The following is a 26922-nucleotide window of genomic DNA, read 5'->3' as shown; positions in this document are numbered from 1 at the left end:
ACTGGTCTACTGGAATAATAATATTGAATTACTGGAAATGGGGTATACTAACCTGAGAGTTGTTATGGGCCTGGGCACTGTCCGTCAGCTCTTCAGCTCAAGGCTAGCGTTCTACCACTTGAGCCACAGCGCCACTTCCGGCTTTTTTCTTTTTGCTTATGTGGTGCTGAGCAATCGAACCCAAAGCCTCAGACATGCAAGGCAAGCGCTCTACCACTGAGCCACCTTCCCAGCCCCTGTTATGGTTTCTTAAGATAACATTTTCCATGTTCTTTGACAGGTCTTCTTTCCTCTAATCTCCTTCCCTCCATGATATCCCACTTGCTTGCTAAAACCTATGGTTTTCCTGCAGCATCTTTTCTAGCAATGAAAGAGGACAAGGTACTAGACTTGCCTTAATGATAATCCCACTCTTCCAGGTTGGCATGCAAGGCAGGACCCCTGTCCACCCCATCTTCATTGCCTCATGCATTCCTTGGCTCAGCTTAGCCAGGCCTCTGATTCTTTTTCAAGCAGGTTGTGCTCCTCCCATTCCTGTGTTTTTACTTTGCTCCCTTTGGAACGATCTCATTGTTTGAGATTCCAATCAATGACTTATCACTGATTCTTGTCCTCTGAGAAGAGTGTAATATCATGATAAGAGACCATACATGGAAGATAGTCACATGAAATTTGAATTGTAGATCTATCAAGTATGCATGAAGCCATACATGGACCAGGACTTAAATGCTCCAAGCCCTGCACCCATCATCTCCAAGCTGGAGATCATACTACTTGTGAGTTTACTGTGAGAAAGGAAGAAAATAGAGTATGTAAAGTAAAGCATGTGTGATCACAACCCAAAAGCATGCTGCATTTGGGTGGGCAGTCAATATACAATTACCTAGGGACCCCTACATAGCACTGAACCTCCCCTCTGCAATCTCATAACCTTTACGTCTTGACTCTAGTATTCAGTGTTCTTTGACACTCTCTTCCCTTGAACTTATAGAGGTTCATCTCTGCTAGATGTTCTACAAATTTTAATTTAGTTGGACTGGAAAACTAGTGTACTTAAGAACAGTGGACTTTAAATTACTTCTGCATAAAATAAATGAGAGCTTTTAGCAATTGATGGCTTCTAAAAACGTAGTAGGAATCATGTTTTTCTAGTATAATAACTAGCAATTGAAATGAAGATCAACAGAACAGGAAGTAAGATAATTCTATTAAAAGTTTCTCCTCAAACCGGGCACTGGTGGCTCATGCCTGTAATCCTAGCTACTCAGGAGGCTGAGATCTGAGGATCATGGTTCAAAGCCAGCCCAGGCAGGAAAGTCCATGAGACTCTTATCTCCAATAAACCACTAGAAAACTGGAAGTGGTGCTGTGGCTCAAGTGGTAGAGCACTCACCTTGAGCTGAAGAGCTGAGGGACAGCGCCCAAGCCCAGAGTTCAAGCCCCACAACCAACAAAAATAAATAAATAAAAATTTAAAAATAAATACAAGCTTCTCCTCAAATGATGAAGGAGGACTGAAGAGGTAAAATCATTGTTTGAAAGTCTTGTGACATTTGGACACTATTGGTCTTAGGTATAGCTGTCTCAGTTCTTGTCTGTAGCTGTAACCGCATACTACAGAGTGGGAAACTTGTTGGTAAAAGAAGGCAATTGGCTCCTAACTTTAGGGGCTGGCAAGCCCAAGACGAAGGTGCTAGAGTCTGGCCTGCTGAATCCTAACCTGGTGGAAAGTAGAGGTTGAGGAAGGTGAGCCAGTAAAAGAGACAGTTGTATACAAGGAAAGGCTCACATTGTAACAAGCCACCCTCTGGAAAATCAACTCACTCCTGAGACAAGCTTCCCAGAGAATGGCATTCATCCACCAGTGAGTGTGAATCCTTCATTACTTGAAGAAATCCCATTAGGCCCTACTTCTCCATGCTGCCACACTGGGAATTGATATTATACCACACGGACTTTTAGAGGGGGGCTCATTCAAACCACAGCAGTACCCTTTCTGATAGCTATACAACCAACAGTAATTGTGATTCCTATGTGTTTTTCTCATCATCAAGCCACAGAACAATGTTAATTCTCTATCAATCATGACAATTGACTTACCTAGAATCAACAGGATTCTACTGATAAGAGTCAAAAATTCTAGCAAAACCACAATTGGCAGTAATCTGTGGCCTGGAGCAGTAATCTGTGGCCTAGCACACTAGAGGCTCCATGTCCTTCTCCCATTTCTTCTCATGTTATAGGAGATTTTCTTCTGAATCTGTTGTCTACTGTAGACAACAGATTAAAGCTAAAGTCCTGCAACTTAGTCTGTCTCTAGATTCTGGTCTGGAAGTATGAAAGATTAGTGGTAAGTGTATGGAAGTTTCTTTCAAGCTCTGAAACATGGCTAAAATTATCATCCTTCCTAACTTCTGCTTCACAAATACTTCTTAAATTAAAAGTGCCTTTTATTTTTTAGCACAGTAGCAAAGCACTTTTAAAAGGCAAGGGGTTTGAGGCTTTGTCATGCACTCAAGCTTACTCAAGCTTGAAAGCATTCATTTGCCTTTCCCAAAGTATCATTTATGCATATTCCTTCCATAATTCCCAACCTTCCCCCAGAGAAGAAAAAAATAAGAGAAAAATTACCCTTCTGTTCTCAGTGAAGTAAATTACAAGTGATGACAAAAGTGAGGGGGAAATGGAATTGCTAAGCAATAGTAGCTAACCAATATTCAAGTTGTTTTTGTTTTTTTTTAAGTTGGAGTGAGATCATAAAGGAAAGAGTAAAATGAGTAGTACCATTTGCTAGCTCTCTGACATTAAGAATGATTTAAATAATTTAAAATCCAGTAGAGTACAGTTAATGACTTCTATTGAGATTTAGTGATATTAGGACTTTTGTTTCTTTTTTGTTGGTCTTGGGGCTGAACTTTGGGCCTGGGCGCTGTCCCTCAGCGCTTCAGCTCAAGGCTAGCACTCTACCACTTGAGTCATGGCGCAATGTCCAGCTTTTTCTGCTTATGTGGTGCTGAGGAATCAAACCCAGGGCCTCACGCATGTAAGCCAAGCACTGTACCACTGAGCCACCTTTCCAGCCCCATCATTATGCCCCTTTGTACCTGCCATATAAGGGGCTAGTATAGTGCTTATGATTTTCTTTGTTGATCTCGTAGTTGTTTTAGTCAACTGTAGAGAAATTTCAATCAAGCCATTGATAAAGGAGTAGCATAACTTTGAAGGAATTATTCTATGTGTAAATAATGTCAATCATAACTAACTTATAATTTTCTCCTTAGTATGCGGAGATACTAAGGAGAAAGAAAGAAAGAAGGCTGCCTCAATTATGGAAAGACTTTGAGACCGCTTCTGGCTAGCATTTGTGAAACATGTTCTGAGCTCCTCTCTTCTGTCAGCAAAGAGCTGACTCAGATAAGAATTGGCCATAATTAAATTAGGCTTACACAGGGAAATGTCAACCTGCAGGGCCTGCTCACCACTGATTAGATCTGTGGAAATTCTTACCTAGAAGGGACTTGGGTTACCAGGATCCTGATGAGCTCTGCATGATTAGAAAGGAAAACTTGCCACATTGTCTGAGAACTCCACAGGAGCACCTGTGGATGTGAGCTACTCTATCACTCGTGTATTTGAGGATCTTTCTGAGTCTCCTTAGCCCATGTCCTTCCCTCTTCAGTTCTGTTGATCTACACGAGGAACCTTAATACCTAATGTCCCCAACATTGCAATAGCTTTCTTTCCTGATCTTAGATATTGAATATATTTGAAACCTCCAGTTTTATCAATTCAAAAGTCTTCGATTGTTTCAAATTGAGGGTTTCCATCTTTGACATTTGAGTCAGGCTAACTGGGTGACTATAACACACACATATGCATACGTACACGAGTGTGTGCATGCATGTGTGTGTATGTGTGTATGAGTATAGTGTGTGTATAGTGGTGCTTGAACTCAGCTCTTGATTAGCTTTTTAGCTCTAGGAATGTGTTCTACCACTTGACTCAGACATCCACTCCTGGCTGTTTTCCTAATTATTTGGAAGTAAGTATTGTGGATTTGTCTACCCAAGCTGGCTTTCAATCTTGATCCTTAGCTTTCACTTCAGGTATGAGCCATTATTGTTTAGCTTGATTATGGTTTCTTTGACAGGCAAAGGGCTTTTGCAGTTGAGTAGATGATTTATAGATAGAAGATGATATATTAGGAAGTGGTGCTGTGGCTCAAGTAGTAGAGGACTCGCCTTGAGCTGAAGAGCTCAAGGACAGCAACCAGGCCCAGAGTTCAAGCCCCATGACTGACCAAAAAAAAAAAAAAATGATGCGTTAGAGTTATTCTACACTTCCTTAGATTTGAGTAAGGTAATTTTTTTGAATATGCATACTACAATAATTGCTTTCTCTGACCCCTTTGCAAAATTTTAATTGTACAGAACATGATGTGATCTGTGTATAGGATTTTTCTGTTTGTGTGTGTGTGTGTGTGTGTGTGTGTGTGTGTGTTGGTACTGGAACTTGAACTCAAGGTCTAGGTGTTGTCCCTTAGCTTTCTTTTTTTCTCCTCAAGTCTAGTGCTCTACCACATACAACATCACCATCCCATTAGACCTTTTTGGTGGTTAATTGGTGGTAAGAGTGTTGAGTACTTTATTGCTCAGGCTGGCTTCAAACCTTGATCCTCAAATCTCAGTCTCCTGAGGAGATAGGATAACAAGCAAGAACTACCAGTACTGGGTGACTTTTTGTTTCTACATTCATTATTAATATCATTTACTCTTGTCTTTTAGCATTTGTGAATAATGTGTGAGCTTTGTAACACAAGCTGCTGAGCTTCCATTTATAAAGGCTGAATGACATTTGCACATAGTGGTCAAATCACTAGGGTTTCTGTCTTTAGTTATGTATACAAAAAAAAAGGAAATGGGAAAGGCATGTTAAACACAGTATAAATCTATTCTAAAGGAAAATTCAGATTTGAACCCCTTGGGAGAATAGTTGGTAAAGGTTAAACAAACCTTCACTCACCCTTGTGGGACCTTAAAATAAATTTCATGTAAATTCTTGTCAGCTTTCCTGCACAGCTGTCCCCAAACATCTGCTATGGAGCCACTTCCTCCTTCCACAGTTTACATATGCTTGTGTAAACTATTTATTTGTAATACATAATAAGTGGCAAAGTATATACTTGGTTTTGAACCACATATACTCAGGGGTGGACTAGAAGGAGATGACTTAACTCTTTTTAGTGGTTCTACTCAGTGTAAGGCTGTTGAGAATAAATAGTACTTGAAATCTCTTTACGTTGTTGGAGGTGGGAAGATGGGAATTGTGTGTGGGGTTTCAGAATCCAGGGTAGAACCCATGCTGAAAAGCGAAATGAACTTCCAAAGCAATAAAATAAACAATGTGACTGCCCAGATCTCGAGAGGCCATGCTTTTAGTAGTCACACAGAGAACATTATGTAAACCTCTGGAGACCTGGCCCTGTGTTGACCAGGGAAGATCAATCTTATAGGGCCTTGATTTTGTTGGCAGAATAAATGCTTCTGTAAAAGGTGAGATTCAAGTCAGGCTGAGTGAAGACTGGAGGCAAACAGAGGCAAGCAGGGATTCTAACTGTCAGGGTGACGGATGGCCGTGCCACATGAGAATGCTTCCTGGAGAAATCGGGTCAAATGGTTCCGCCTTGATGAGGTGAGGTTTCCTTTATCCACCACTGTGGGTGGGAACTCAGAACTGGGCCAGGCTCACTTGGCAACCCAAGGATAATGGATAATGTCATCGCAGCACTGGCAGAGAGAGTTCTGGAATGTCAGGGTCTCAGAGGTGACCTCTCCTGGAGCATTATCCTGGGGACATTTATTTCAGTGAAGAGTGCCCAGTACCTCTGCTGTGCAACTATGTTTTGGAAAATCATTTTCTTAAATCTTTGTGTCTGCTCTCAACATAATCATACATGTTCCTCTAACTGGGGGTTTCTCAAATTCAGCATGTTTTATTTCGTTTATTTTTTTCTTGAACCTTTTAGACTAGCTGTTTTGCCTCATGTGACTTTTACCCCCTAGATGTCAGTAGTTGGCTGTGGGGCTTGAACTCAGGGCCTGGATGCTATTTGTGTGTTGTTTTTACATTCGCTTGTTTTGTTTTTCTTAAGCTTAATGCTCTACCTCTCTGAGCCACAGCTCCATTTATAGTTTCCTGGTGGTTAATTGGAGGTAAGAGTCTCACAGATGGGCTGACTTTGAACTGTGATGCTGAGATCTCCACATCCTGAGTAGCTAGGATTACAGACGTGAGCCACTGGTGCCCAGCCATAGTCTCCTTGGCAAGGTGGCAACAAGAACATACATAGGTATTACCAGACCTCCTTTAAGAAACACAGTTGCCCTTAGTTGAGATTACTGCTCTAATCTTGTTTCTTTCATGTTGTATAAGAGTTCTTTGGTTCCTCCCATTATAAATATTTATTAAGCATTATTAAGCACCTATTATGTGCTAACACATTGGTTATCATGGGAGAGTTCTGTTCTTTGTATCACTTATGGAAAGTTGGGTTATGATATAAACATGATTAGAATTAGAGTGTTACAAATGAATGTTTTGGATGCTCTGAAGAGCAACACAGCTCATCTTGGGGATCAAAGAAATCTACCTGGAGATGCATTTGCAGACATGCAGGCATGATGGGGAAGCAAGGGAGAGGAGAGGAATTTACCCTGAGGTGGATTTGCCCATGTGTTGGCATGCCGGAGAGGGGAGGGAGAGGAGTTGAACTCAGGAAAATATGCAAAACAACTGAATTGGAAGGCGCTCTTCCAGGAACTGGAGGGGGACAGAAAAGCAGTGTGGCCAGGAGGTAGAACCTGCTCTGAGATGATGCCACAACTTCAGAACCGAGTTTAGTCCAGCTGCTCAGCCAGTGTGGGTTTGGTCTCTGCTCCTGAAAGCCTGTGGATGCCAGGGCAGGGTCAGTCTTAGCGGGCCTGAGCTCTGATTAGGTTTTAGGTCTGTGCTCAGTGGGTATGGCAGGAATACTGTGAATGGTGGAAAGTGGGAGCCAGGCTGACTGGGGAGTGAGATTGCAGGGTGCTGTTATCACAGGCCGGTGTCCCTCAGGGTACTCTCCTAACCCTTCTGGAAGCCTTCTGGTGAGCTCCATCTCCTGAGTCTTCACTTTGAACTCACGGAGTTCTTTTCAGATTGTCTATGCTGGATTCTTTTTCCACTTTTGGTTTTCTGTATTAAAAATGATCCCAAGGTCCCAGGTGAACAAAGCAAGTATACTTTCTTTGGCAACAGAACTTTTATTTCGAGGATGCAGCCTGTCACACTGGCCTGGCCACACATTCCTCAGGTTCTCTTGCTGCAGGTTAGGAGTGGGCGGCTGGATTCACAGGAATCCAGGAAAGCCATGGGCCTTCTTTCTCCTTTGAGGATCTCAATTGATCTTTTTTTTTTTTAATTTAAATTTTATTGTAAAAGTGATGTACAGAGAGTTTACAGTTACACAAGTAAGGTAATGAGTACATTTCTTTTTTTCTTTTTATGTTGGTCATGGGGGCTGAACTCTGGGCCTGGGCACTGACCCTCAACTCTTGAGCTCAAGGCTAGCACTCTACCACTTGAGCCACAGCGCCACTTCTGGCCTTTTTTTCTGCTTATGTGGTTCTGAGCAGTAGAACCCAGGGCCTCATGCATGCAAGGCAAGCACTCTACCACTGAGCCCTCTTCCCAGCCCTTCATTTATTTTTGAACAGTGTTATACCCTCCTTTATTTTCTCCCACATTTCTCCCCCCCCAGTTGTAAAGTTCATTTCGAATATCAAGTCTAGCGCATATCACTGCTGAATTGGTTCACCCTTTGTCCCGCCATTTCTGCAATTCCCTTTCCCCTCTTCAAATTAGATAAACTTATAAGCAAGACAAAGGGTACAGAAATGAAAAACAATGATGAAGGGAAATGAATCAAAAGACAAAAGGAAAAAAGAAATAACTGCAAACAGTACAATAAAAACACCTCATGTTTCCATTTCTTGGAGTTCATTATGAGGAACATCAGTTGGTCTTTTCATGCCCTTTTCCCTGTTCTTCTCCCATGGGAAGATCAACCCTTGACAGAGGGCATGCATCTTTAGCAGGGCCTCTCTGCAGACAGGTTGTACAGAGGAAGAGACACTGAATGTGCAGAGGTAGACGCACCGAATGTTATTATTCTCACCACCTACCTGCCACTGCTTTGGGGCAGCTGAGGTTCTTGGACAATTCCCTCAACCTGTGTCTACAAAAATGTCTGCATATGTTCTACTTCCCAGTAGAAATATGCCTTTGTAACTGAACTCCTGAGAAAAGATTCTCAAAGATGCATGCACCCTTGGGTGTTCCGTTGAGAGGGAGTAATTGGGAGCTGACCATGCTGAACTGCTCTTAGGAAGCCCATGGGAAGGTCCATGTGGGGCTGAACCATAGACGTCTCATTAGCTCTATGTACTAATCCCAGCAACACTGGTGGGAACACAACAGTCAATAATAAATAATCTTAATGAGGAGTATGGCAAAGCAGAAGGGAGTGAATTTGCATTTTGTCTTGTTTGCTAAGACATACTTGTCAGTGATGGAAATGTGAGGAGATGAGACTGACAAGATTTCTGGGTTGTCAGCAAACTTAGAGACAGCCTATCTTGACCTACATGTAAGCTGTTTTAAAACATTTACTGCTGCCTATTTCTAAATCATTTTTTTTACTACCTCTCGTGTTGTCACTTCTACCTCTCTCTGCAGTATTTCTTTCTATACATAAGCTGTTTTGCCATTTCCTCCTCTTTAGTTCAAGTTTGTGCAGTCTGCTACCTGAGAGTTTTGGCCATTTCCTGATAAATAATTCTTAATTTCTGGCATAAATCATCTCCCCATTGTGTGCCTGTTTCTCTAGCCTTTATGTGCAATGTGCAATACTTTGTGCTGTCACAGAGTTGAGTATTTCCTTTATTTGAGTTGAGTATCTACCTTCATTTAGCACTTACACATTGTTGACCTGCCATGTGTGAGTCATTATAGCTGCCTCATATATTTAGCAGGGACATTTGGCTAGAAACAGTCCTCCCTTATGGTTGTAGTGTTTGAACTCAGGGATTTCTGCTTGACAGGCTGGTGCTCTACCACTTGAACCATGCCTTCAGTCCTGCCTTTTGCTAATTATTTTGGAAACAGATTCTAGTGAACTTTTCTGTGCAGGCTGCCCTCCAAATGTTGGCCTCTTGAGTAATTTGGATTATAGGAGTGAGCCACTGGGTCTTAAGACTGCAATTTAATTTTTTTCTTTAGTTTTTTTTTAATAGTTTATTGTAAAGATGCTATACAGAGGGGTTACAGTTACATGAGTAAGGTAATGAGTACATTTCTTGTACTCATTGTACATTGTACAATGTACTCGTTTTAATATATGTTTTTATTGTAAAGATACTGTACAGAGGGGTTACAGTTACATGAGTAAGGTAATGAGTATATTTCCTACTGAGCATTGTTAACCTCCTCCTTTGTTTTTCTGCTACCATCCCTTCTCTCCCTCCCACCCCAATTCCCCCCCCCAAGTTGTAAAGTTCTTTTTCAACATACTGTCTTGTATATCTCATTGTTACAATGGGTCAACCTGTATCTTTGTTTCAGCATTTTGTTGTTTTCCTCCTCCTCCCCAAATTAAAAAAATGTATATACAAGATGCAGGTCACTGGAATCAAATACAGTGAAAGCAGGTGTTATACCATGTGGGAAGAATAGACAAAAGAAGCAAAAACATCACATAGTACTTTATAAGTACGTTAAAAACAACAGCAACAAAGATAAAACCTCTTGTGTACCTATCTTGGGGTTCATTTTGCTTAGCATCATCTTATATGGTAAAGTTCATTTCTGACATAATGTCTTGTGAGTATTTTTGTTGCAGTGGGTCATGCTTTGTCTTACTTTGAGCATTTTGTTATTCCCCTTCCCTTTCCTAAATTAGATAAATGTATATATAAGGCAGAGGGTATCAGAATCAAAGACAGTGATTGCCAGGGATAAACCAATGGAAAAAGAATAATGAAGTAAAATAAGAAGAAAGAACTAGATATAGTACATTGGCGATAACAAGGTCAACAACCAAAAAATGACCTATTGTTTCCATGTCTTAGAGTTCATTTCAATCAGCATCATTTTGTATGGTCATATGTCCATAGCTTATTGAGCTACTATGATTTTCTGCCAGAACCATCTTAGGCATATACTAATTATTACAAATGAGGGAAACCATAGAGCCTATGTTTCTTTGGGTCTGGCTTACTTCATTTAATTTGATTTTTTCCCAAGACTTTCGTTTTCCTCAGAAAAGAGGTGATATCATTCTTTGTGATAGAAGCATAAAATTCCATTTTACACATACACACACATTTTCTTACTCCATTCAGCTACTAAGGGGCATCTGAGTTGGTTCCACATCTTAGCTACGGTAAATAATGCTGTGATAAACATAGTTGTGCTGGTAGCTTTAGTGTGGCCTAGCATGTGATGACTTGGGATAAATGTCCAGGAGTGTGATTTCTGGGTCATAGGGGACTTCTATGTTTAGTCTTTCGAGGAACCTCTGTACTGCCTTCCAGAGTGGTTGAACCAGCTTACATTCCCACCAACAATGTAGTAGTGTTTCCTTTTGGCCACACCCTGCCAGCATCTGCTATTATTTGTTTTCTTGAAAATGGGCATTCTACCTAGGGTGAGGTGGAATCTCAATCTGTTTCTTATTTGCATTTCTTTTATGGCCAGCAACATTGAACATTTCTTCATGTGTCTATTGACCTTTCTTATTTCCTCTCCAAAGAAGTCAGTTTTTAATTCTTTAAACCACTTATTAATGGTGTGTTTCTCTAAGGATTTGTTATTGGAGGGGTTAATTTTTTGAGCTCTAGGTATATTTTATATGAGACCCTTGTCTGTTGTATAGCTAGTGAAGACCTTCTCCCAATCTGTGGGCTTTCTAAAGAAACCCATAGACTCCTCTCCCAAATTACTTGAGCTGACCCAAAACTTTGTCAAAGTAGCAGGGTATAATTTTTTTTTGGGGGGGCGGTCTGGTTGTGGGGCCTGAACTCTGGGTCTGGGTGCTGTCTCTCAGCTCTTCAGCTCAAGGCTAGCACTCTACCACTTGAGCCACAGCGCCACTTCTGGCTTTTTTCTTTTTGCTTATGTGGTGCGGAGGAATTGAACCCAGGGCCTCATACATGTAAGGCAAGCGCTCTACCACTGAGCCACCTTCCCAGCCCCCATCAGGGTATAAAATTAAACCACAAAAATCAGTAGCTTGTCAGGTGCTGGTGGCTCATACCTGTAATCCTAGCTACTCAGGAGGCTTAGATCAGTTCAAAGCCAGCCCAGGCAAGAAAGTCTGTGAGACTCTTATCTCCAATAAACCACCAGAAAACCAGAAGTGGAGCTGTGCAGGTGGTAGGGCCCTAGCCTTGAGCTGAAGAGCTGAGGGACAGCGTCCAGGCCCAGAGTTCAAGCCACACGACCCACCAAAAAAAAAAAAAATCAGTAGCTTTTCTGTATGTCAATAATTAGAAGAACAAGGCCGAAATTAAAAAAAAACAACTCCTTTTGTAATAGCCTCTAAAAAAATAAAATACATAGGAATTAACTTAATCAAAGAACCTCAATAATGAAAACTTTAAAAACTTAAAAAAGGAAATTAAAGCAGATTTAAGGAAGTAGGAGAACCTCCCATGCTCCTGAATTGGGAGAATTAACATCATGAAATGGCAATACTGCCACAACTTCAATGTGATACCTATCAATAGCCCAACAACATTTGTTAATGAAATAGAAGAAGCAATCAAAAATTCATATGGAACAATAGAAGACCCTAAATAGCAAAAACAATCCTTAGCAGAAAAAACAGTGCTGGAGGAATATCAATACCAAACTTCAAACTCTATTTTAATGCCATAGTTATTTAACAACAACAAAAAAAAAAAAAAACCCAGCATGGAATTAGCACAGGAACAGGTCTGAGGACCAATGGAATAGAATTGAAGACCCAGAAAATGATCACACAGACCTATGGCCACCTGATCTTCGATAAGGGAGCCAAATTATCAGATGGAAGAAAGACAGCCTCTTCAGCAAATGGTGCTGGCAGAATTGGCTGTACACATGTAGAAATTTGAAGTTAGGTCTTTATATATCATCCTGTACCAGAGTCAACTCCAAATGGATCAAAGACCTTGAGGTAAACACAGAGACCCTGAAAATATTACAGGAAGGGATAGGAATATGCTAAGGCTCCTCAGCACAGGTCAAAACTTCCTAAATAAAGATCCAGAAACACAACAAATCAATGAAAGGCTGGATAAATGGGATCACATTAGAATGCAGAGCTTCGGCATGGCAAAGGACATAGCTAGCAAGATACATACATTGCGATTATAAAATAACCTTCCAGAGTCTATGGTCTTTATCTAGGACCAACCCAGTCCTCAAAAGTTAGCTTGGGAAAATTGAAACCTGAATTACATTTTCGAGAAGTCTTCTACAAGCTTTGGAATCTTTTGTCACTTAGCCCATCTTTGGAGTTGCATTCTTTTGGAAGGAGATAGTTGGCATTCCTTTGCCTCAACTCTGTACCCCAGCTCTCCAGGTTCCTCTGTTCTGTGGGGCCCTATTCCCTAGCAGGACAGAGGTGCAGGACAGAGGTGCGGCACACTAAGCTCTTCTGTGTTCTGCTTTCATGATTCTGGGTCATACTAATCATATTCTCTTCCTTGAAGGAAATGCTTAAAGGGGAATGCAGTGGGATAGCTAAAGACTCTCATGTTTGGCAGTGTGGCAGGAACAGACAGCAATAAATATCTACTGAGTCAGAATAGAGCAGGGTAGAGTATCCAACAGTTGTGCTTCATACTACTCTACTAGAGTTAATACTATTTTGAGACATTTGTTATATTAGAAAAGTGGGAATTTTTTTCTTTTATAGGTAGTTATCCCAGAGTAAATAAGGATTTGTTTTGATTTTGAACTTGAGCATAAGAGAATACTACTATATGGATGCTTTGGTTTCTGTCAGTAAGGCCCACCAGAGAAAAAAATTGGAATTGTTAATTTTTCTGAAGCATATTCTCAGCCATGCATGGGAGCAAATGATATTCCCCCCTCCCTGTCTTTTACACTATGATGGATTTTTTTCTCCAGAGGAAAAGGTCCACACAACATGCTAATCTTTCCTTCTGATAGGCTCTGGTTGAATTGCCCCTGAATTTGTACCATTTACTGATGAAATGATACTTGACATTAAACAGTGTTGTATGGTAATATTTGCAGCACCTGGGGAGAAAATCAAGGCAGGCGTTAGTAAGGCCGCTGCTGTGTGAGTGGCAGCCTCTTCTATCTTTCCCAGAACTGGCTGCATGTGTGCTTGCTCATTTTTGACTTGACTTTCCTCCTGAGACACCATTTTCACAGAACAAAAGATCTGCACCACCAGAAAGAGTTCAAATGTACAGAATTATTACAATGAACTACGTTGAGTTTGGGAAATTGCCTGCCCAGCTGCCTGGCCGAATCCCCTGGAGGCTTTGGTATAACATTTTAGTTTAGTTTTGTTTTTAGGTTTTTGTTTTTGCAATGTGCAGAACAACAGCCAGTCCAAAAACTCTACAAATCAGACTATCTGTTGGATTATGAAGTTCTGCTCAGACATGTAGCTCAGGAAAAATTTGTAAATTTTTCCTAAAAGGGGCAAAATATAATTGGCTTTAGGTTTTATATCTCAAAGTATTTTTGATTTGGCAAACTGCTTTTGGCCTTCAAACTAAGTAAAAATAGATAATTACTCATGCTTGTAATCATAGCTACAAAGAAGCTGAGGTCTGAAGACTGGTTTGAAGCCAGTCTGGGCAAGACAAGTCCGTGAGACTCATTTCCAATTAATCATCCCCACTAAACCCAAAAGTGGGGCTGTAGGCTCAAGTGGTAGAGAACTAGCCTTGAGCACAAATCTTAGGGACAGCATCCAGGCCCTGAGTTCAAGCTCAGGACCAGCACACACGCACACACACACACACACACACACAGAGGAAAACATAATGATTATTTGATAAGATTCTCCTTTTGTAAGTCTTTGGAGTTCATACAAATATGCACATTCTCTATATTCTGTCTATTGCCAAGAAAAGAAAATAGCACAGAAAATTCACATAACTATCTCAATACTGGGCAGTTTGGGGAGAACACTCAGCTTAGCTAAAATGAGAATTTTACTTTGCGACATGGAGTAGAAAGATGAAGAGCATCAAGAACCCTGGGATAGCCGGGTGCTGATGATTCCTGCCAGTAATCCTAGCCACTGAGGAAACTTAGATCTGTGGATCAAGGTGCAAACCCGACCCAGGAAGATAAATTCAAGACACTCATCTTCAATTAACCAGCAAAATGCTGGAAATAGAGATGTGGCTCAAGTAGGAGAGCAACAGACTTAAGCAAAACAACTAAGCAAGAACATGAGGCCTTGAGTTCAAGCCATAGTACCAGCATGTGTGCACGCGCGTGCGCGTGCACACACACACACACACACACACACACACACACACAATATCCTGGGGTCAGACCTTACTTCTAAAGCTTTGTAACTGCAGTGTTTAGCCTGGACTCAGTCATTGTTTTCCTAGCTGTGTCCCGCTGAGTAGTTTCTCCCATAAGGACTGTAGGTTTGTTTGTGAGGGAGAATGGGAATTCATGGACAAGTAGATGCTAGAAATGGTGCACATTGTCTCACATGGAATCACAACTTACCCAGATTGCTTTGTGTGCAGCAAGTACAATCAGGTGCCGTGGTATGGAGTTTGTTTGCTTTGTTTGTTCAATGACAGTCTATGCACATTTATCACAGTGGGTTACTGGGGGGACAATCAGACTGAAACATTCTTGTCACCCAGTGATGCTGCAGCTGCCACCGTCTCAGGCCAGGGTGTTTCTCATGTTTGTGGTGATGCTTGTGGAAACAGATCCAGTACTAGGCCAGTATAGTCAGAACATCGAGTGTAGTACATAACACTTGGTGATGATAATAAATGGTTGTGTTCCTGGATGAAGTATTACTTGTGCAGTGTTTTTATTGCTACGTCTGCAGTCTGCACAGCTAGCCAGCGTCTGCCTCCTTGACCGTCTCTCTCTCATGACTGCACTGTCCTGCACAGGACACACCACCTTGCAGAATAATGAGACTCCCTTTATTGAATCCTACCTACTTGACATGGAGTCTTTGTTCTAATAGTGAAAACATGATGAATATACACCAAACTTACATATCAAAATGTAGAAATGTAGGGAGATTATTAAAGGTGGCTAAGAATGGGGGAATGAGAAGAATTTTTAAAGTAGTTTTAATTTCTTTTTTGAGGGTACTGGGGCTTTAACTCAGTGCTTTTCACACTTCCTTAGCTTTTTCTGCTCAAGGCTAGGACTCTACCATTTGATCAGCACCACCACTTCAGCTTTTTGCTAATAAATTGGAGATAAGGGCCTCAGATTTGTCTGTATGAGCTGGCTTCAACTTCCATCACCAGGCCTTAGACTCCTGCATAGCTAAGACTACAACTGTGAGTCACCATGCCTGGCTTAATTTGGAGCAAATTTAATTTGGAGCAAGTAATTAAGAAATATCTTTACCTTTGTTCCACCAGTATTTTCTAAAAGGCATTTTGTTGCTGTTGTTAACTGCACATCTATTTACATCTCATAGAGTTAATGTCGTGGGGCAGTTTGAGAAACAGTGGACTGGCTACTTCCCCAAGGCCTCCATGTTAAATGATGGCACCCCTAATTTGCATGATGCCAATTTGGTTCTCTTCATGAGCATTAAGGAGAGCTCTAGTGTATGCTGATTAGCCAAGCTTCACTCTTTTGCCCAAAGAGAATTTTTTGAGGCACTTTGTTAGACACTGTAAGAAAAAGAAATAAGGTCTAGAACTCTCCCTCAGAGCCCTGCAGTCCAATTGGCAGTTACATAATTTAAACACAGGAAAGAAAGTACTGTCAGAAATAAAGTTTAGAGCAGTGGTTCAAAATGAACTATCTGAGACTGCCATCAAACTACATCTTTGGTACCAGAATTAGAAACTCTGGAGAGAACCCAGCAGCGTGAGCTTACCAAGCCTTGGGATGTTCCTGATCCCTCTGGAGTTGGTGTCAGAGCAGGAGGTGCGGCTGACTTTGGACAGGGAATCTCTGAGGCCCCTTCATAGAATATGTGGCTAAACCTTAGATGCTGAGTAAAACTTGCAGACGTGGATGGGAGCAAAACTGGATTCCTAAAGGGGGCAAGAGCAAGGTGAGAGTCAATGTCACAGTAAAACTGAGGTCCTTCGTGTTTTTATTAGCAAACTGTGCAACCTTGTCTGTAGCATGTTACCTCTCAATTGGTTTCCTTGGTCATAAGACTGGGGAATGGGCGAGGTCATTTTCTTATCCTTTGGCTCAGTGTATCATACAATATCATTAATAGCATGAACATGAATTACTAGTGATCTAATCACCCAGTATATTAGAGAGAGAGAGAGAGAGAGAGAGAGAGAGAGAGAGAGAGAACCTGTTTTCTTCTTTGTAAGCAGTCATTAGTATGAGCTAGAGAGTGCAGTTCTCTCCCAAGTGTGTCATACCGACAGTCTATAACTGATTTCAGGAGCAAAGACCCAGAACAAAGAGCAGTACCATGAGGAGGGTAATTTGAGCAGTATTGGCGTGGGCTGCTCTGGGATGTGGGGTCTGGCAGGACCTGGCCGCTCTGGGACTCAGCATCACAAGGACAACTCTTGCTCAAACTCCTCAGGAATTAACCATCAGGTCTGAGGAGGAGCTGCACTTACCCAAGTTAAGTGTGCCAGTGGGAGGAGAGCTGTGACAACAATTCATCACCATATCATCATGGTCAGGACTTCTCTCTGACATCAATGCCAACCCCAGGAACAATTCTGGGACATCTGGAATGTAGCTTTGATATGGAGACGGTGCCCACAGGATCATCCGTCCTCTATGCAATTTCACTAGTTCCATTTGTCATCCTACTTCTAATTTAGTTATAATGCTGCTTATAACAATTACTGTGTGTCAGGTCCTGCTATGCCTTTTCCCCTTCTACTTGCCCTTCCGCTTCCACTTTCCATTCCCTCCTCCCCTCCCCTTCCCCCTTTACACTCTCTCTTTCCCTCTCTTCCTCCTTCTCTAGGCTTCTAAGAGTTGGTGTGATTACTGGTGTGTACCACTATGCCCAGCCTAAGTGTTCCCATGACAGTGGGGACTATTAAAAATCTTCATTTACTCATTTACAGAAGAAGAAGTAGAGACTTCAGAAACTTAGAATATTAGTCCCAGGTCACACAGCCAGAAAGTGTTGGGTTGAACTCAGGCTTTCTTTACGTTTGGGACAACTATAACTGTGCTTTGATTTTGGTCATAGGAAGATATCCTGTCTTTTTCCTGTGCTGAGGTTTTTCCTGTTGGGAAGGAGTATGTGGAGTAAGTCGTGAAGTTTCTCTCCTGTGATTCACAGATATCATGTAGTCTCAGATATGCCTTCATGACAATATCTAACAATTACATATGTACTCTATAACAGAAACCACATGAAGTACTTTATTAATTCAAATCCCATTAATGATGAAAAATTTCAGCACTGAGAGGTTTAAACACATTGTTCAAAGTGGCACAGCTGGTTAATATCAGAGCTGGCAAACACAGGCAGCCAGTAGTCAGTGCTTCCTATAACTGGCACTGTTCTTGTGTAGCTGATGGTGTTGCCACAGCACTTACCCATCTGCGCTTTTGCACTTTAAATACCCAGTACCTTTATACCAAGACCACCTAGAAGGGGAGGGTTTTCTTCATGATTCTTTTTGTGTCACAGCCTTTCATAGCATCCTTCTGGAGAACTTTCTATGTCTTGCTAACGAAGTTTTCAAAATGAGTAACAGGAAGAGATGAAACATGTGTTTATGGTCGAGCGAGTAGCATTGCCAGGCTACAAAACCCAAGTGCAGGCACCTGGGAAGTCACAGCCTTGCTGGATACTTGGCTTCTGTGACAGCAACTCCCTGCTCTGGAAGTCTGTGGCTCTTTGTTCTCAGAGAGATAAATCTGAGTCCCACATCAAGATCCATCCTGATAGAGCGAGAGGGCAGGATGAGGTGGCACTACATTAGATAACTTCAGAGATTGCATAAAAATTTATCCATTATAGTATGAAGTTGTATAAATTGGCTCTAAGGTTGAAAACAGTGTTTTCTGTAAAGCAATCCAGAAAAAAACAATAGAATAAATCCAGCCATCTGGAAAGCAACTGACACACTATCCTAACTACCATTATCAACATCACAGTTTGGCCTCAATGTGGAAAAGCCATATTTGCTTCTTTTCAGTTTAAACAGTAGTCTTGTCATAGGAAGAAAGTAAAGAAGGAAGAAGGAAGAAAAGAAAAAAAAGGAGGAGGTTGGAGAGGAGGAGGAGGAAGAGAAGGAAGATAAAGGGCAGGGAAAAGTAGACAAAGAAGTGGCAGCCAAAACTGTATTCTATTATTTAATTTCAAAGTTATATTGAATTCTTAACTTCTAGCATTTGTGTATTTTCAAATCAATGAAAAAATACTCAATACATTTTTTGTGCCAGATAAGGTTTTTTTTTTCTCCCTCTGCAAAAAGAAGATACAAAAGCCATGAGATATTTTGACTTCAACACAGAAGTTGACAAACTTACTCCTATTTCAGTTTCTTGGAGTTAAATCTAAATTTTAATGCATAACAATACTATTCATTTAAGCATGTTTTGGAGCATTTTCAATCTGTGTTTAGTACTATTCATTCTGATTTATAAGACAAAAAATATCTAGTGGCATATTTTTTGGGAAGGAAAAAATGTGGTATGCAGACATGTTCAAGTTAAATAGTCAAACTGAAGGAAGTGTGTTCCTACCATGACATTATTGTTTGCTTTGAAAAATTCTTAGTAGAGTTTACAAAGTCAGCTACTTGCCTAGGAAGGAGCAGTCCCAGGGGGAGTAATGAAGTGTCAGAATTTATAGTACCCCAAATGATAGGGATTCAAAGATCTAAAATTGCTACATAACCCAGTGAACCCTAATTATGGTCACACATTATCACTTGATATTACTTCTGAGCCAGAGTGATGTGAGACCTGGTATCAAGGGAATCTGTTTATTTTTAATGTTCTTAGTGCTTCATCTGGAAACTCGCGTGATTGCAGTGGGTGATAGTTAGGGTTTATTTTAAGCTATATAATTTTTGGCTTTTGTTTCTTGAAGTAGGATATGTTTATTTTGAGGAATTTGAAATGTGAACATATTAAAGGCTCTGACATCAGATTACATCTATACTGTTTATGGTGGTCAGTCTTGGTTCTTGGTGTCCTGGATAAGGGATTGAGAGGGGACACAGACACAGACCCTCCCCACACACACACACAAGCAAAGTACCAAAGGAAGGAGTTGAACAGAGAAAATGAGAAAATGAAAACATTCCATTAAGTGGGAGGGTTGAGCTGGGCACTTAGGAATCAAGTGTTTGCTGCCAATTTCTAGCTCTTTAGGGTTTAAGGAATATAGAAAAAGTGTACAGTAATAGAAATGTGCTGGATATTAAAAAAAGAGATCATGACTCAATAGCTTTTTAGAAGAAATTTAAGCATGTGTAAGATTGCCATCCCACAATTTTAAGAGAATGGATAAGACACAGTCTATATGCATGAAGCCTTCTGAAAATATCACCAGAACACAGACATTTCTGTTGCATGTAAATCATCCTAGGGTTAAAACTGGCCTATGGTTTTCTACCTCCTAGGAAGAAATTCTAACCACAAACTAACCACAAGGAGGGTATTCCTCCTGGTAAGGAGGTACAAGGTATGGGTGTTCCCCAGGGCACTACTAGGAGAGGGTGGTTTTGGCTTTCTTTCCTTGCAGCTAACCTGTCTCCAAACAGTTACTTTGTATTCAGCAAACCAATATGGTTGCCAGCTGTTTTGTATTGGATGTGGGGGGGTACAATACTATCACACACATACATACACAGACACAGACACACACACACACACACACACACACACATATGACATCAGCTTTCCTTCAGGATGGCTACGGGAAGAAGGCAGAGGTACAGAATCTGCTAAGCTACACTGAGCATGGGGTAGGTTTTTCTCCCTGATGGCAATGGAGTTCGGACTGTTCTGGATAAGTGTCAACAGAATTTTTCTCTTACGCAATCTCTGCTGTTTATGGTAATGAATGGGAAAAGAGGTAGACACTGACATGCGTTTCATTGGAGGACTGAGGTGCTCCTGGATTTTCTTTATCAAATTGGAGCGAGGCATGTGCATCTACCTTCAAGAGCCTGCCTCACTCTACCATGGTCAGAGTGGAGTTTAGAAGACCTCTGCTGCTTTGCTGTGTTTGCATAGGATGTTAGAGCGGACTGAGGCATTTGAGTCATCATCAAACCTTCTACTACTCTGTTCTGATCTCGAGTCTCTCTTGTGTTTATCAAGAATGTGTAATGTTTTAAGATATTCACTTTTAGTAGGGGAATGTGTGTGTGTGAGCATGTGTGTGTGTGCACCTACCAGTCCTGAGGCTTGAACTCAGGTGTGGGCACTGCTCCTGAGCTTTTGTGCTCAAAGTTAGAATTCTATCCCTTGAACCACAACTGTACTTCCAGCTTTTTTTGGAGGTTAATTGGATATAAGAGTCTCACTGACTTTCCTGCTCTAGCTATTTTCAAACCACCATTCTCTGATCTCAGCCTCTTGAGTAGACAGGATAACAGGCAGAGTCACCTGTGGGCACTGGCTTTTATCACATTTTTTTTGACTGAAAGTATTACTTTTGGTCACTTAGTTGTTTTGTTTTGGTTTTTGTTTTTTGTTTTTGGTTCCGGTCATGGGGCCTGAACTCTGGGCCTGGGCGCTGTCCCTCAGCTCTTCAGCTCAAGGCTAGCGCTCTACCACTTGAGCCACAGCACCACTTCCGGCTTTTTTCTTTTTGTTTATGTGGTGCTGAGGAATCGAACCAGGGCCTCATGCATGCATGGCAAGTGCTCTACCACTGAGCCACCCTCCCAGCTCACTTAGTTGTTTTTAAAATAAATTTTAACTCAAAGTTTTTTTCTTTTTCTAGATTTTATACTATATTAAAATTGTATTTTATATTAAAATTGTATTTTATATTATATTAAAACTGTCTGCTTCAAACAAGTGTGAGTGCTAGTGACTCACACCTATAATTTTTTCTCCTGAGGCTGAGATTTGAGTTTCTTGGTTTAAAGCCAGTCCAGGCAGAAAAGTTTGTGAAACTCCTATCTCCAAGTAACCAGAAGAAAGCCAGAAGTAGAGATTTGGTTCAAGTGGTAGAATGCCAGCATTAGAGAAAAACCCAAGCAAAAGTGTGAGTCTGTGAGTTCAAGCCCCAGTACTGGCATGCTTGTGTACATGCACACACACACACACACACACACACACACACACACACTTCATATCAGTTTCCTAATCCTTCTCTCCTTCTCTTCTAATTTAATTGGTCTTTTTTCTTTCTGTGTTTCTCCCTGCAGAATGGAAAGATGATGCAATGGATGTGATTATGGGACTCTGTGTGGGTGCGCGCCCTCCTTCTTGGCTCATCCTGCTGCTCCTCAAGTTGTTGGCCACCGTCTCCCAGGGGCTGCCCGGGACGGGCCAGCGGGGCCTCCACTTCACACGCCCCATGTATAATGCTACAGTGCATGAGAACTCAGCAGCCAGGACCTACGTCAACAGCCAGAGTAGAATGGGCATCACCTTGACGGACCTCTCCTGGGATGTGAAATACAGAATTGTATCAGGAGATGAGGAAGGCTTTTTCAAAGCTGAGGAAGTGGTCATTGCCGATTTCTGTTTTCTCCGGATAAGAACTAAGGGTGGCAATTCTGCCATATTGAATAGGGAAATTCAGGACAATTATTTATTGATGGTAAAAGGTTCTGTCAGAGGAGAGGATTTGGAAGCATGGACCAAAGTGAACATCCAGGTTTTAGACATGAATGACCTGAGACCTCTGTTCTCCCCGACAACGTACTCGGTTACAATAGCAGAAAGCACACCCCTGAGGACTAGCGTAGCCCAGGTCACAGCAACAGATGCAGATATTGGATCCAATGGAGAATTCTACTATTACTTTAAAAACAAAGTTGATCTCTTTTCAGTTCATCCCACAAGTGGTGTCATTTCGTTGAGTGGACGGTTAAATTATGATGAGAAAAACAGGTATGATCTGGAAATTCTGGCGGTTGACAGAGGGATGAAGCTCTATGGTAACAATGGAGTGAGCAGTACCGCAAAGCTTTATGTTCACATTGAACGTGTAAATGAACACGCCCCAACCATCCATGTTGTCACTCACGTCCCTTTCTCCCTGGACCGGGAGCCCACGTATGCAGTGGTGACTGTTGAGGATCCTGATGAAGGAGCCAATGGAGAGATTGAATCTGTTTCCATTGTTGCAGGGGACCCATTAGATCAGTTCTTCCTGGTGAAAGAAGGGAAGTGGATGAATGAGTATAAAATCAAGGAGAGGAAGCCGGTTGACTGGGCAAGCTTCTCCTATGGCTATAATCTCACTCTTCAAGCAAAAGACAAGGGGTCACCTCAGAAGTTTTCAGCACTAAAGTCAGTCTACATCACCAACCCCAAGAGAGATGCTGTCAAAGTTAGATTTGAGCAAGAAACCTACGATGTGAGTATAAGTGAATTCTCCCCTCCTGGGGTTGTGGTTGCTATAGTAAAATTAACTCCTGAACCCCGAGATGTGGAATACGAACTATCTCCTGGTGAGGATGCCGAATACTTTAAAATAAATCCTCGGTCAGGCCTGATTGTTACAGCCCAGCCACTGAATACTGTCAAGAAAGAAGTATACAAACTGGAAGTGACAAACAAGGAACGGGATTTAAAAGCACAAGTTACCATTGGCATAGAAGATGCAAATGACCATACCCCAGAATTTCAGCAGCCATTGTATGACATTTTTGTGAATGAAAGTGTCCCAGTAGGGACAAGTGTCTTAACTGTCTCTGCTTCTGACAAGGATAAAGGAGAGAATGGGTACATCACTTACAGTATTGCCAGCCTAAATCTGTTACCATTTGCCATTAACCAGTTTACAGGTGTTATTAGCACAACTGAAGAATTGGATTTTGAATCCTCTCCAGAGACGTACAGGTTCATCGTGAGAGCCTCTGACTGGGGTTCGCCTTACCGCCACGAGAGCGAGGTCAATGTGACCATTCGGGTAGGAAATGTGAATGACAACAGCCCTCTCTTTGAAAAAGTGGCTTGCCAGGGAGTTATTTCCTATGACTTTCCAGTCGGGGGTCACATCACTGCTGTCTCAGCAATCGATATTGATGAACTTGAACTTGTAAAGTACAAAATCATTTCTGGAAATGAACTTGGTTTCTTTTATCTAAACCCAGACTCTGGTGTTTTACAGCTTAAAAAGTCACTGATGAATTCCGGCATGAAAAATGGCAATTTTGCCCTCAGAATTACAGCGACAGATGGGGAGAATTTTGCAGACCCCATGGCTATTAATATTTCTGTGCTCCATGGGAGAGCGTCTTCAAAGAGCTTCAGTTGCAGAGAAACTCGGGTGGCTCAGAGACTGGCAGAAAAATTACTCATTAAAGCCAAAGCAAATGGAAAGCTGCATGTGGAAGATGGATTTCTTGACTTCTATTCGGTTAATAGGCAAGGGCCACATTTTGACAAGTCCTTTCCCTCTGATGTGGCTGTGAAGGAGGATCTGCCCGTTGGTGCTAACATCCTGAAGATCAAAGCCTATGATGCTGATGCTGGCTTCAACGGGAAGGTGCTATTCACAATATCAGATGGAAATACAGATAGCTGCTTTACTATCGACATGGAGACTGGGCAACTCAAAGTCCTTATGCCCATGGATCGAGAGCACACAGACCTCTATCTCCTTAACATCACCATCTATGACCTAGGCAACCCACAAAAATCGTCATGGAGGCTGCTGACCATCAATGTGGAGGATGCCAATGACAACAGCCCAGTATTTCTTCAAGACAGCTACTCAGTTAACATTCTTGAAAGTTCAAGTATTGGGACTGAGATCATTCAAGTGGAGGCCAGAGACAAAGACTTGGGTCCTAATGGTGAAGTGACTTACTCAGTCTTGACGGATACACAGCAGTTTGCCATCAATAGCTCAACGGGAATCGTTTATGTAGCTGACCAACTGGACCGAGAATTCAAAGCCAATTACTCTTTGAAAATAGAAGCCAGAGACAAGGCAGAGAGTGGTGAGCAACTGTTTTCCGTTGTCACCCTGAAGGTCTTTTTGGACGATGTCAATGACTGCTCCCCAGCTTTCATTCCCAGTAGCTACAGTGTGAAGGTTCTGGAGGATCTCCCAGTGGGCACTGTTATTGCATGGCTGGAGACCCGTGATCCAGACCTGGGGTTGGGGGGCCAAGTGCGCTATTCTTTGGTCAATGACTATAATGGGAAATTTGAAATAGATAAAGCGAGTGGGGCCATCCGCTTGAGCAAAGAGCTTGACTATGAGAAGCACCAGTTCTACAACCTTACAGTTCGGGCCAAAGACAAAGGGCGACCTGTGTCTCTTTCCTCTGTTTCGTTTGTTGAAGTGGAAGTGGTGGATGTCAATGAAAATCTCCACACCCCCTATTTCCCAGATTTTGCTGTCATTGGATCTGTAAAAGAAAACTCTCGCATTGGAACAAGTGTCCTACAGGTGACAGCTCTGGACGAAGACTCTGGGAGGGATGGAGAGATCCAGTACTCCATCAGGGATGGCAGCGGTCTTGGGCGGTTCAATATAGATGATGAGAGTGGTAAGTCACACATGTTGTTTCTCTCAAACCATCAACACTGGAAAAGAGAGGCCTGTTTCCTCACTTAAATAGCTTCACAAGTGACTTGGTATTTGGTGTACACGTTGCAAAGCTCAAGTTGGAGAGTGTTGCTTTGCTGGAAGGTCTGTGAAACAGTGCAAGTCTCAGTTCTGTGGTGTGCTTTCTCTTGCTCAGCAATCCTGCTTTCAGGTTATCTTTTGATAAGCGTGAGTAATTGTAACCTCTGTAGATTGTCCCTCTGACCCTAGCTAAATGATTGGTCCTGATAAAGTCAATTAAGTTGGGATTGGTTTTAGATTAGAACTGTGAAATTGATTTTCAAATGGATCTTATATAAGAATCTCCCTTTCCTTACTGCTGGAGTGTTGTTGCTTTGGTTGCTTGGTCTTTCGTGTTTAATGGGCATATTTCATCCTTGAAGGATGGATATTCACGTTGTTTATGCTTTATTAATCATGGGATTATGCTTTTAGAGATGTTAAATAATACAACACAGGAAGCATATTGTTAATTTTATTTATGAGTTGACTTTAAGACATTTTTTGAAATCATAGATTTTTATAGAACGTTAAGAGATGCAAACATTTGATCTACCATGGCCTAAGTTTTGATTGTGATTAGACTGGCTTGTAGGAAGTTATAGCTTTGTAGAGTTACATACAATATATCCGTAATGTTAGAAAATGAATTTAAAAAAATTATTACACATTGACCGAAAATTAATTGTATATATACTATCTCAATGAGATGTACAAAACACTATGTTGAAAATAAACTTTACAACATGAGGGGGAAGGAAGGAGTTGGGAAGGTGGGGTGGGAAGGGATGGTAGGGGAAAAACAAAGGAGGGGGTAGCAATGTTTCATAGGAAAAGTACTCATTACCTTACTCATGTAACTATAACACCTCTGTACAGTATTTTTACAATAAAAAACAATAGGGAGCAAAATTGTCCCAATATTTTATTGCCCGTACCTGTTTATCTTTCATTGTAGGTATTAGTATTAAAATTTGTCATTGCTTGCCTTTAAATGTACATGTGTCTAGATACTCATGTATGTAAGTCTTCCTTTCTTAGCACTCTTCCTTTTGCATGTCTTAGTAGTTTCTAGACAGCTCAAAAGAAGCAGCTGTGTTCTCTATTCTTGTACAAATGCTAATGTTAATACTTTGTAGTTTTAGTGCAAATTTGTATTTGTTATCTAAAGGTCTACAACATTTTTAAGAGTGTTTTATTTGGTATCATGGTCAGTTCAGGATGGTACAAAATAAACTGAAATGGCTTTTAAACAGCAGGTGCTCATTTCTCTCAGTTGTGGAGGCTAGAAATCTGAGATCAGGTGACCATTAAAGTTAACATGAAGGCCTGCCCCTGGGCTTATAAACTGATGACTTCTTGCTGTGTCCTCCATGCTAGAAAAATAGAGTTTTAGTCTCTTTTTTTCTATAAGGGCACTATTGCTATCATGAGGGCCTCTCCCCGCCCCATCTCATTTATATCTAATGATTTCCCATATTACCCCCCCCCTTTATTTTGGTGGTCATGGGGCTTGAACTCTGGGCCTGGGTGCTGTCCCTGCACTCTTCAGCTCAAGGTCAGCACTACACCACTTGAGCCACAGTGGTTTATTGGAGATAAGAGCCTCATAGACTTTCATGCCTGGGCTGGCTTTGAACTGCGATCCTCAGTTCTCAGCCTCCTGAGTAGCTAGGATTTCAGGCATGAGCCACCAGTGCCCATTTTTAAGAGAGGCACACATTTCATTTACCATGGTCTAAGTTTTGATAGTGATTATAAGGGCTTGTAGGAAGTTATAGCATTGTAGAGTACATACAATATACTCGTAATGTTAGAAAATGAATTTTTTTATTTTATTTGTGAACATACTGTACAGAGGGGTTACAATTACATGGGCAGGATAATGCGTACATTTCTTACCAAGCATTGCAGCCTCCTCCTTTGTT

General features: G+C 41.4%; 1 protein-coding gene across 1 annotated transcript in view; it reads left to right on the top strand.

Annotated features, from left to right (window-relative positions):
- Nucleotides 1–21646: 21646 nt before the first annotated feature.
- Fat3 (FAT atypical cadherin 3) overlaps nt 21647–26922 on the top strand; it is a 526046-nt gene continuing 520770 nt past the window's right edge. Inside the window, exon 1 of the mRNA XM_013028825.1 lies at nt 21647–24935. Coding sequence (XP_012884279.1) covers nt 21647–24935 — 3289 coding nt within the window. The remainder of the gene's footprint in view (nt 24936–26922) is intronic.

The sequence above is a fragment of the Dipodomys ordii genome, unplaced genomic scaffold (assembly GCF_000151885.1).
Source record: "Dipodomys ordii isolate 6190 unplaced genomic scaffold, Dord_2.0 Scaffold114, whole genome shotgun sequence".
NCBI lineage: Eukaryota > Metazoa > Chordata > Mammalia > Rodentia > Heteromyidae > Dipodomys > Dipodomys ordii.
Note: the sequence above shows the minus strand (reverse complement) of the source record. Positions and strands in the feature narration are given on the sequence as shown.